The sequence below is a fragment of the Remersonia thermophila genome, chromosome 5, assembly GCF_042764415.1.
Source record: "Remersonia thermophila strain ATCC 22073 chromosome 5, whole genome shotgun sequence".
Classification (NCBI taxonomy): Eukaryota; Fungi; Ascomycota; class Sordariomycetes; order Sordariales; family Chaetomiaceae; genus Remersonia; species Remersonia thermophila.
The window spans coordinates 526,044-538,676 of record NC_092221.1 but is presented as its reverse complement, the minus strand read 5'-3'; the positions used below and the strand labels follow the sequence as shown (position 1 = coordinate 538,676).

At 56.1% G+C, this 12,633-nt stretch overlaps 1 protein-coding gene across 1 annotated transcript; it reads right to left on the bottom strand.

Annotated features, from left to right (window-relative positions):
• Positions 1-10,721: 10,721 nt before the first annotated feature.
• On the bottom strand, positions 10,722-11,975 carry VTJ83DRAFT_5379 (uncharacterized protein; the record flags this gene model as incomplete). The annotated part of the gene is made up of 2 exons (XM_071011972.1): positions 10,722-11,459; positions 11,700-11,975. 2 exons carry the CDS (start codon positions 11,973-11,975, stop codon positions 10,722-10,724), a joined length of 1,014 nt encoding a protein of 337 aa, XP_070864754.1.
• Positions 11,976-12,633: the final 658 nt, after the last annotated feature.

Sequence of the window (12,633 nt, the reverse complement as noted above, 5' to 3'; positions counted from 1 at the left end):
GCCATATTCCCGAGGCGCAGTATTGTGCTGATGCGGGTAAACACAAGATTCTGAGAAGCAATGTGGGCTCTGGATGAGGGGAAGGGAGTTCTTGTCCGATGGTCTTCCAGCTGTATGGTCTGATAGCATCCTCTTATCCGATCAAAAGACTTGTGGATTCGGGTTTTGGGTTTTCTTTTCCTTGCGCTTTTGTTGTTGTATCTGAGATCTCGAGGAGCATGTTGCTTCAGCGTTGTGGGAAGAAACAGCCGCCAGCCGCACCGCCGAATGCCCGGCACCCGGGCATCTGGAGGAGGAAATTACATTCCAAGCATCTGTGGTGGTTTCCTATTGTTTGTGATGGAAGTGTTGTTTTGTTGTTTCTTTCGGGATGGAAGCTCAATGTTTGATGGATTCCATGAGTTGGATCGGCTTGGCCCAGTGGACTTCTGGCAGTTTCCAGACCTGGCCAAATAATTCAATTTCTCCCTGAGCAGCCACGTCGCTGGAGCTTTGGAATATATCTAAACAGTAGTAAGCCTTTGCGATACTCCTCAAACAGTATGTGTTATCAGCCGATGATCGACTTGGCTTGTAGCAAGTTTGTTGTCGTTCTGAGATCAAATGTTTCCTGCCATGGCTCGTGAAGCTGCTAAAGATTGGTCGGAGTTCCGGTCTTATGGAGCTTCACAAAGTACAGTGAAGAAGAGGGTAGATGTAGCACAGGTTAAGGATAAGCACCTACTGAATGGGGAGTCTCGTGGGATCACACGGGGCTGTGGACTTCTTGGTTCTGTGGATGTGTTGTCAACTTCAATCCCCACCAGTTGGGCTTTGATGCCAACATCTTTCCCAAGCGTGACACAAGGTCGGCAGCGCATGTTCCACCTAGTCCTCGAGCCTTTGGGCATGTGTGAGTGGGAAGCCTAGTTTTCTGGCCTGCTCATTGTTCCTCGTCCGCTGACAGAAGCTTCACCGATCAAGAAGCCCACCATCCCACTTCGAGACATGCCTTTGTTTCCTCGGGTCCATCAGAGCATCCTGCTTCTCCCTTGAACCATCCCGAGCACTTCCACAAGTCAGGCATCTTTGCAGATATACAAAGTGGGGGAGAGTCTGGGTGGAGGAAACACATACGCATCCCTATGCACACTGAAAGGGAATAAAAGGGAGAGCGAGGGGCATACAAACGCACAAAGTCGCAGTTGTGGAATACTAAGACTCACAATGACAAACAAAACATGCCACTCAGCTCACTGCAGAATCACCAACGTCACAAGACTCTACTGTCACATTTTCAAACTGAAGGAATGTCCCCGGGCCTCGCTCTCTCTCTGAAAACTCGCAGAGAGAGGATCGGTCAACCCGGGATGTTGATGTTCACCTCCTTCGGAAGCAGGAGCTGGAAAACCAGACCTGCAACCCTTCGAGGTGCGCCCAAGCCAGCACTTGCTGGCTTGAGCTGAGGAAGGAAAGGAGGAAGAAAAGTGGAAAATCCTGAACGGACCAGCCGTATATATAGACCAACTTTGGCGGTCTGTGCCGATCCGGACCTCGGCGCCTGAACCTCTGTCGTCGGCATTCAAGAAGCCGTGATCCGCCTGACCTTCGGCGCCGTGAACACACGTTGTTGGCGTTCCATCAGCCGTGACCGCCCCGGATCTTCGCCGAGCCCTTGTCGGCGACGGCCTCACCCAACATGACCGGAGGAAAAGCGGGGCCGTGCCGGAGCTTGGCACGGCATATGGGGCCGGGATACACAGGATGTACCGCGCTGCCACGCTGCGACAGCTTTACCCAGGATAAAAGACCGTCAAACCCCTAGATAATTTAATAGACGGTGCTGTACTTCTTCCAAGGACGTTGGGTTCATCGACGGCGACGTATGTTGCGTAGGCGCTACGGCGACATGACAGGCACTATCAACACCTACAGGCGGCGACAACAACAGCGTCTCCTTGGATTCATGCAATCATATCAGTCTCAGCACCTCGCTTTGTGGCCTCTGTGAAGCAGTCCGGCAGGCCGTGCCCGGCATCTGCACGGCCAACCTGCATCTAGGGTTCTAGTCAAGCGTCCCTCAGAAAGGGAGACAAACAAGTGGTGTAAATCAACAACAGGGCTATAGGCTAAAGCTCCTCCTGTCCTTGCACGGGAGGGAAGTCCCGCATCTCCTCCACACAACAGGATGAGAGATTGACGGATTGCAGCGGCCCAGAATCCCCAGAGAAGCATGATATCTTCCTTCCGGTGCTAAGCGCGCGGGGCTTGCGGGGTGCATGATCATCAACAAATAACCACGGGGCTGTTTCCACCGGCATCATGGCAAAGGAGACGGCAGTGGTCCAGCCGGGGGGGGTGCTTGCAGGATGCGTTTTTCAGGTCATCCTTTCTTGAAAGAACAGTCCACTCTTTGCCGGGGACGGATAAGACATGCATGCTCTCTGGGGTGTTGTCTCTGCAACTGGAAGACCATCCGCCGGGCGCCGAGTCGGTTCGGCGCTGGTAAAGTGGAGGTAGGCAATGTCCCAGGATTACGGAATTTACAGCGCCTCTCGGCCCCCCAGAAGACGGCAAAGACCGCTGCAATACGGTAAAATGCCGCGCTTCCACCCCGCTATTCGTCCTGCCAAGGCCGCTACCCCGCGCTTCCCGCGCCCCGCGATCTCCAACCCCGCTCGCTCGGATCAACACCGAGCCGATTCCATAACGTCAATCAAATCCAGCGGGCGAGCGAGCGGCCCCGAGGGACGACGAAGAGCATCCTTTTTTTGCGTTGGGCGTGGTTTCCGGCTGGGCTGAATTTCGCCCCTTGGGTACGGGCGGGGGACAGACAGCCTCTCGTGGTACGATGCTGTCGGCGAGGCTGTCGACGGGTAACACGACCGACCACATGTGGCCCCCCCGAGCGGAGCTCTGGATCCCCCACCCTATCCGTCCGTACCGTGTGCGGGATACGGTACGGCCTCGTCCGGGCTGACGAGAGACGGGTCTCCTAATCTCTTGCGAATGCGCCGCGCCTGTTTCTGCGCCGCACTCGTGAGATCTTGAGATGTGGCACCAACGTTGGGCAACGTCGGAGCCGACAGGCAGGCTACACAACGTTGTGAGAGGGGAAGGGAGGGGGAGGGAAGAGGGGGTGGGGGGGGGGGGGGGGGTGTGCTCAGCCGATGCAACCTCGTGGTATGTGTGTGTATGCGTGTGTGTGTGTGTGTGTGTGTTCCGTTACCTAGCTATTTCCCTATATGCCATCCCTATTATCGCCCATGTGGGTGTCGGGATGGCGGGACGCAGGGCTTTACGGGAAGCCTGTCCTGTATACCTAGAGTACACCCATGCGGAATGCAGGAATGTGCGGAACCTGCTGCTGCGCCCTGTGCCCGGTTGGTACCTGCTACCCTGTTTTCTGTTGTCTGTTGTCTTGGAAGGACGGTGCATGCATGGTGACGCTAGGCAATCCACATCTCGGTGCGACAGAACGCAGCAGAGTGGGAAAAGCGGAACGCCACAGCGTCATCCTCCAAAAATAATTGGATGCAGCGGGGTGGCCGTTTCCATGTGCTTGTCGCGTGAGGGTGGTGAGCAGCTCGGCGGGCGTCGCTGCGATTGGATCAGTTCTTTGATTCTGGAAGGTCAGGGTACGTATAGGCTGATGGTGCGCAACGGCAAGACGAGATAGAAGCCCAGGTAGGTACCGTGCCTAGTCAAGTGATGCTCGCGATGACGAAACAGAGAGGAGGGTAAAGCCGACTTGGTAATAAGGCGGCTTTCGACTAGCATACCAACCTACTGCGTACACCGAAGACCCCCCTGCTTCGGCCCGTACTTGGATATGATCGCACCTTGTTTTTCCCGAGACAAGGCTGGAAGAACCGAACGCATGTTTCTGACAGGTGGTCTGGATGCTCTACATAGCTCTCGAGACAAGAGAGAATGCTTTTTCCAAGGACAGAGTGTGAACGAGCGCTGAACTCCCCCCACCCCCCCTCCTCCCCCTTGGAAACCCCTCCCAAATACCCCGCCGCCAAGGGGGCTAGAGTAGGGGCGCCAAAAACAGAGGAGCTCAAGCTTCAATGTGACACAGCACCCACCACGCGTCTGTCACGCAAATCACAAGCACACCCACAGCACTTCGCAGCACGCCGCGGCGGTACCATCGAACACGGTACTCGATGCCGATTGGATGCCAGCCACGAGTTAGCCGCCGGCGCCACCACGTTGGATGGGTGGTATCCCAAGCACTTTGAACATGGTGGTGCAACGCAACATCGCTGTGGCCAACATGGACATGTACAGGCAACAGAGGTCAAATATAGCGTAGCACCAAACACTGTATATTTGGCACAGGAATATGGTGTTGTGCATGGCGGCCGCCGGCGACGATGGTGTACAAGGGGACATAAGTACGGAATGCGAGCATCTAGGGAGGCTACACGCGCTGTGCGTGACTCGTCGTACGTGTTACAATAACCACCAGTACAGGAGAGATAGATGCGACATACAATATACAAGCGACAGGAACATGATGAGGTTGTATCAAGTCATCTTATTCCGAGTTCAATAGATAAGTACGTAGGCTGTGACTGTTACCAACGGGAGCTAATGTTCGAGGGCGATGATAGTGCTGAAGACTGCGGCTTATGTGACTTGAACCATGTGTCGCGTGTCTAGGCAAGGCGTGTAGAATTTCCAAGAAAGGAAATGGTTAGTTCTGTCTTGTCTGGTTATCTGCCAGCAATTCAAACGGAGAGATGCAAGGGGGACTGACCTCGGTCGAGAGTGGTATAGTAAGGCTGTTTGTTTCGTCAGGGGCTCGTCGTGGATTCCGTCGTTACCAAGGGGATGCACGTTCTCTCAAATCTTGCATCGACAAGATCTGTTGCTACCTGAATACATCACGTAAGTTCCTGTTGGTTAGTGGACCAGACTCTTTGCAGTTCTTCCTCTGATTCTGCTTGCATTTTCGGGTAGGACCTGTGACAAGTTAGCACGGTACGCTCATAGGAAAGCTTACCTGTAATAAAACTTGGCGGCCGTCCAGTATGTTGACATGACCGACACCGTAACCTTGAACGTAGTTGTGGGAACAGCGTTTCGAATGACCAAGAACCCTGCGCCATGTTAGCAATGAGCTACCGAGGGAGAGAACTTACCTGGAGCTTTCGTTATCTACTCGCCCCTGACATCGTGTTCTTCGGCACAAGAGGGCCGCGGTGTCGGAATGGTGATCCTTATTCTTAGGTCATGCTGCCCCTATGGAGCTCTGTGACTTGGGGGGGAGAAATGATGAGAGACAAGCCGCGCATTTATACGCAGCCCCCGAGTCAGGCTTCTTTGTTCACCAAGACAATCCCTTGTCTCTTCTCTCCAACAAGCCCATTGTTACTTCTCGGATTAGCGCTTGCCGAGCCCAGGAGAAAGACTCAAAGAAATGAATTTCACTTATTTCGATTCCGCGGCAAAGCTAATCCAGTCCAAAGCCTCTGTACAACAAAGAAAACATCGGGTCACAAGATCTTACAGATGAGGGCGACGTCGGGTTTGATGTTGCTCTCCAAGCCTCACAGCCCGGTTCTATGCATAGCGACATGCGTTTGATGGGCACATGATATCCGGCCTAAACCACCATACACTGCGTCTGTATTAGAGCGTTGGGACGAAGCGTGAAACGTGCCCAGGTGTATGTATGGGACATGGGGATGCCGGCTCGTCCGACCTCCGCCCGTAGGGCTGAAGCAAAACGTAAAACCCTCAGCCCTTGGAGGGGAAAAGCGCTATCAGCCACCCTTCGATAGATCCGATCCTGTTCTCTGCTGCTCGGGTTCGGGTCGGGAGGTGAGGCACAGCACCGCCAGGGCCAAGTGAGCCGACGGTTGCATTCATGCAGAGGGACTGATGTGTAAGCCATGTATTGTCAGTGCACAGTAACTACCAATAACTGTACGATGAGCACGGTAGGTCAGCTTTGATTCACGAATGCTACGTCAGTACACCGTTGGCCTTTTGTCAGAGGGGACACGTTACTCTGCCGTCGAGGAGCGTGCCGATCAGCAGCTCCCTTTTATCCAAATCACCCAACCGAGTTGCAGCACCCACGGCAGATCAACAGCGAGTCGTTGGGACAAGAATAGGCAAAGGCCATCAACGACCGCGTTTTCTCAGCCATCGGCTGCGCTTCACAATCCACAGGACAGAATTTTGAGCGACACAGACGCACTGTCCTGTCTTGTTGGGGGTGTACCGAGCACGTTTGCCGTGTTACGACGATGGCGAGTTGTGTGGGTTTTGCGCCGAGCAGCCAACACCAAGAAAGAGACACGTCCCGTCGTCCAACGCAATCGGGCCGCGCCAGCGCCGTCGGCACCAAACTCTCCCGGAACACGGCCCTTGGATGGTACCGTTCCGCAAAAGCAGGACGTGCTGTAAAGAGGCTGTTTGTGGCTGAGCCCCGCCGTGTCGTATAGTATGTACTGCGTACAGCTGAAAGCCGAAAGGATTCTCGAGCCCGGCGCGGGGACGAGCCAAGGGATGGCATGGGAATCGCTGCGCCTGTTTCAGATGCACCAGGCAATGAATCGACAAAACGCCCTAGAAACACCCCAGAAACTCCCCAAACAACCAAACCAACCAAATTCCCAGCCTCAAACGCCTCGGTACCGGGCAACCAGCAACAGGTCACAAAAACAAAACCTTTGGCCTGCGGTGGCAGCAGCTGCAGGAGCTGCATCTCACCGACGCCTCCCCCTTCCCCGCTTCGGTGACTTGCGCAGTACGCCGCCTTCTATTTTTTTCTTCTTCTTCTTTTCTTTTCTCCTTTCTTTTTATCGTTCGATAAGGATCGAGATGTTGTGACCAGCCTCCTCTTCCGTGCGCCACACCGATGCATACGCAGTACATACTGCGTAGAAGCGCCGAAGGCCTGCTCCCGGGACGGGACTGCGCCGCAGGACAGCACCGCGCCGTGTGCCGGGACCTGCACGACCAATGGATGGGGGGTGAAGATGTGATGTCGGTGAGCCAGGCAGCAGGGGCTTCCGTCACACACGGTGCACACAAGATCGTAGCGCAACGGCGAATCACGGTCCAGAATGCGCTACTGCCTCGGGTCTTTGGAAGGGAGATGGAGGGTGGGTGAGGTGGTTGTGTTCTGCCTTTTCGGTACGAGGATGGATGAAAGCCTCTTCGGATGTCGTTATCGTGTGGTTGTATTCTGTTCTCTTCTCCCATAAGCCCTGAGGTCCCGTCATCTGCCCACTAGGTGTGTGTACGCAGTACATGGAGAAGGACCGGGCCGGGTTGGGACTTGTTCATGGGATTGCACAACGGTCCCGTCAGCTCGGAGAGTTGATCAACACCATGGCCGAAAGACAGTAGGACAGTTTTCCACAGACCAAACCCTGATGGTAATTTTCCAATCCACGATGCGAACGTGTGAGAACTAGAAATATACATACACAGTACATATGCATGATTCAGTTCCGAATTTAGCTGGTGTTCATCGCAAGGCTCGACTCGCTGGACGGTTGGACCCTTTGGGCGCGGTTGTTGCGTTTGATGGTCGGATCAAAGCGCTGAAACATAGAGCAGTCAGGAAAACGGGCTCCACTGGCAGCCACTGCAGGGACCCGACCCCCGTGGGGGAGGGGGGGCGGGTGACTCCGCAGGTAGGGCTGTCTGCCCGCTGTGGGGCGAACGATTTAGTGGAATCAGTGGCTGGGGATGTTGCCGGTTGGTTGCGCCAGGGCATCGTGGCATCCACCTTCACAAACGGACTCGCAACGGCGATTCTCATCATCGCCGCGATGGTTGAGCATCCTCTTCCAATAACCAGCGCAAACCAGCACAGTGTACGGTACGGAGCCAAAGTGGGTGGTGGCTGTCCTCAACGGCGCAACGGCCAAAGATGGCAGCGTCGACTCCAAAAATGATTCATACCGATCGTGAGCGCGGCGCTGAAGTGCTGGGATTCAGACCCATCGGCGCATATGGGTCTGCGGCAGCGACTGCGGCGGCAGTGGCACATGGTTGAGGCTGGACGAGACACGACGGCGTCGTCCAAAGTTCTCGAAGGACGTTCCCCGCCTCAGACGACGGCACAGCAGCGGCGCCGAACCTCTGGTCAAACGGCCTGCCTGGGAGCAAAGCGAACACAAATCCTTATCGGTCGTCGGCTCATGAACCTGGGCGCTTGGAGGACAAACGTTTACGCCGACGCGACGCGAGGCTGACTTCGGCTTCGCTCCCCTTACCACCTCGTCCAACATGTTGTTGGAGAAAGGGGGGATAAGCACCGCAAACCATCCCCCCTCCCATTGGCAGCTGGGTCATCTCCGGGCGTGTTGCTGGGTCATCTCCGGGCGTGTTGCTGGGCGTCGCACAGCACAACCGGGCACGTACGACAAATCGGACCGTCTCGCCGGGGGGGACCTCCAAATTGCAAACGAGAACTCTTCCGTACTTCCATACACAGTATATGCCATGGTTAATTATGGTTTCTAAGACAGGTGTACGTACGTACCTAGGTAATTGGCCCAGAGGTGCGACCGCACCGAGCGGTACACCGCTCCAAGGGTGTCGTCCCGCCGTTTCTGCACCGCCTTACTGTGTACTGTGTAACAGTAGCACCACCTCATCCTCTCGACAGTTCGGATCCGCAAGCCCTCCCCATGCGCAGGGAAAGCTTGGGTCTACGTACGGTGTATAGTGCACAGTAGGCACACCCGCCGAACCACCAACCACGGGTGGCCGCAGCCCCCCTTCCATCAAACCTGGTTTCTATAGTACGCCGTGATTACGGCGCGCTGCTGGTTGTTGGTCCCTTGCCCCCAGCATCTAGGCTCCAGCCACGGCTACGTGCAGCCCCGGCTCATGGGCAATGTCTGAGACAGATGATGGCGATGGGCGAACGACCGGAGGATTTCCCAGGACGATCAGCTAGCCGCATCCACGAGACCGCGGACCATCTTGCAGCGGGCACCCGATGTGAACGTGGGCGAAAATGCAAGACATGCGATGCAGATCGTGGCCCCCCTCCCCCTTTGCCCAAGTTCGCTGGCAGACATTCGCCCGTTTGCTCTGGGCCCAGCCTCCGCAAAGGCGACCTGCATGCTGGGCAGTCCCGTTTCGCAGCATATAGCAGGCATTTTTGGTTCCCCCCCGGGGGCAAGCAGGAGAAGGGCAGAAACGGTACAAGACGTCGCGGCGATGGCGGCCGCCCCGGCTCGGGTTGTTGGCACCGTCTTCTCCTCAGGCCGGCGGAGCTGGTTACTATACTGTGTACTACAGTAGATACGTGCTGTGATAGTCCAACTGGAGGTCGGCCAAGGGGCATGATCTACAACACTCGGTGTATGTCATGCGCCCGAGATCAGCAGGCCAATTCTGACAATCTCTGATCGCTGCGAGCGTTGTGCTTTACGTACACCCTGAGAGGTAAAGCAGGGCTGAGGCTTAGGGCTTTTCGTCGGAAGACTCCCTAACAATCAGAGAAGCGCCGATGCACAAAGTCCGAACCATTTCGGTCGGGAATTGCCACGGCCAATCGCGATTGGATGTGAGTCCTGTCTTGCCTTCTCTGAGAGACCGAACCCGGCAATCCGATTCGAGGGAGGATATGACGGGCATGCAAGCTCCAGTGTGGGCTGTGTTCACAGTCTTCGCGGTGTGGTATGTTGGGTTAGGCACGCACAAATGCCAGCCAGGTGGGCGCGCAGCTGCCTGACCTGTCAGACGCAACACGCATACACACACACACACACGCCTCCACGCGCACAAGCAAAATAATATGCCACGGAAGCTGCAAAAATTGGCATCAGTGGGTGAAGACGCCCGAGGACCCGTGCCCATCTAAGATTCCAAAAAGTCCACTAGTCTATGGATATCGATCCCTGGTTAGAGTACAAATACTGGCAAACAAAATAAGAAAGGGGTATATATCCACCCTGTGAAAAACCCAGGAGACTAAAGAAAAGTAGTAACCTCTCGCAAAAATTGCGGTAGCGTGTCCAGACAGAAGTAAAACAACAAAAACAAGGATCTCGTATACCCAGCGAGAGTCCAAAACAAACCGTATTCCCTTTGTTCCGAACCAGAATAGCTGCCATATTAAAAGGGTCGAGTGTTGTAATGTTGATCCAACTCGATATCCTCCCAACACAGAAAAAAAAAGACAGACATCCGTCCCATAAAATAAAAGACCGAGCAAAGATCCATCGAGCCGATAGAAAAGAGAAAAAAAAAACCATCGAACTTTTCCAGTCCTTCATACACCTCCGGTAATAGTAAGGAGATAATTTGCGACCGTGCATAAACGGAAACCGCGACGGCGAGAGCCGGACTTAGCCACCCTTCGTGGCCATCGTGATGATCGTGGCATGTGGTGACAAATACGTTGTCGTCCCGATTGCGTGAACGACGACGGGGTATCGTGAAAAAGCAGACCGAACCGAAAGACAAGAGACGGCCACCAGAAGAATATTGCGGGACTGCTCCCGACGGAAAATGTATGAGGAAAAGACTCGCCTCCCTGGCGAAAGGGTATCTCTGTCCTTCTCTTGTATAGCAGAGAAAAAAAACCTGGATGACCAAACGACGCCGGAAAAAGGACGACCTAATCGTACAACCTTGGCTGCGGAAATCCTGATCTGGTGGAAGGTTTTCTGTGTTGTGTGATGTGTAATGTTGTGGTGCGTGTGCGTTTTTGCGTGGTCGAGCGGGTGGCGGCAGGGGATGGTGTGGTTGGTTTACATGGCAGGCTTCCTGAGGATCTCCTCGCAGTTGGCGTCGAAGCGAAGGTTCCACACGCGGACCGAAGCCATGAACTTCTGGGTCCTCTCGAGCTCGCGGTCGGCGCCCCAGAGGGTCTCGACGAACTCGACGCCGGCGGACTTGCCGAGCTGGCCCTCCTTCTTCTGCTTGGCCGAGCGCAGCATGGGCGCCTCGCAGGCCTTGAGGAGCTTGCGGAGCTTATCGGTGATGCGCTCGCCGGCCTCGATGAACTCCTCCACCATCTCGCGGTTCTCGCGGGAGCGGATCTTGGGAACAATCTCCTCGGCGCGCTTGATCTTGCCCGAGAGCTGGATGAGGAGCAGCCAGAGCTCGCCGGCGTTCTCGCCGATGGGGGAGCCGGCGCCGTGGTGGTAGACGGTCCAGTCGTAAATCCACTTGCCCAGGGAGTTGGCGTCGAACACGCTGCCAAGCAGCATGATGGGCTCCTCGGTCGGGTCCCAGTTCTTGAGGGAGTAGCCCGGAGGGATCCTGTGCTTCTTGGCGTCGGCCTCGGTGGCCTGGCGGGCCGGGGCCGGCGCAGGCGGTTTCCTCGGGGTGGCGCTAGGGCGCGCCGTCATGGGCCTCTGAGGAACCGAGGTGGAGTTGCGACGGGTGGTGCCGGGGCCCGGCGTGGCAGGGGGCGGTCGGCGGTCAGGATCGTAGCGAGGCGAGGTGAACGCGGCATCTCTGTCGAAGAAGGGGGGGGGACCGCCCTGCTTGTAGTAGCCGTGATCAGTGCCATGCCCACCAGCGTTGTTGACGGAAGGATCCTTGATGTATGACCGCGACCGGCCCCGCCTGGGAAGCACAAAAGTGTGGCCGCCGAGATCGATGAGCTCGTCCTCGTCCGACTCGCCGTGCGAAACCGAAGCGTGGTATGAAAAAGAAGAGCGGCGCTCGCGCGGGGGGCGCGGCAGCCCCGAGAAACTGGCTTTGCGTCTCGAAGCACTCACATTGACGGTGGCGTATTGGCCGTCGCTCGTGTAGCGAGGGGAGAAGGACGGGCCGCGAGGGCTGGCGTAGCCGGCGTTGATGCCGCTGGTGCTGGTGTTGCGGAAGTGGGCGCGCGTGGCGGGCCGCGGAGGCGGCGGCTGGTAGTAGTAGGCCGGGCCGCGCGGGGACGGCGTCGGCGACGGGCTGGGGAATTCCTTGAACTTGGGGTCGTAGGGGTAGTCCTTTTGGTACTCGGGCGGCACCGGGGTGCCGCCGTAGGGCGAATAGCTGGCCATGGTGGGTTGGCTCAAGTGATGCCGAGTCCCTGGTAGGATATGCGTCGGATCCCTTGATCTCGGATCCTCCCTTGGCTCCTTTCTCTCTCTTCTCTCCTTCAAGCCCCCTTAAGCCTCTGTCGGGGTCGGATGGCGATGGTCGTGGTTCAGCTCAAGTCTCGTTTCGATGATGATCGCGCTTGTGTCGTGACGCGGAGGAAGTGACACCTGTCACCTTGGTTTATGGTCGGTAGGAAGAGGGGAGGGAATCCGTCCTCTGATCGCGAACATGTCAAGAATATCGGGGGAAACCTCCGGTCGGGGAATCGGGCATCAAAGTCGACGGGCGACCTTGATGGCGGCTTCTGGAAGGATCTGGCTCGACGCGATGCGGTCGTCCAGACTGAAAATTATGGATGGGAACGTTTCGGTCGGTGCCGAGCACGAGCTGCTAGGGTTTATGAGGGGGGATTGGCAAGAGAGCCAAAGTTGGCAGAAAAGGGGAATTGGGAGGTTGGTAGCACCTTTTAAGAGCTTTAGGGTAGGGGTTGATCACCACATACAAGCACACCGGGAAAACAGGGAGAGGGAGGGGAGAGGGTCTGGGCTAAGGCATGACAGGGATTGCCTTCTCACCCCCCCTGGCCTGTGAAAATTTCACCTGAGGGGTGTAAAGCCA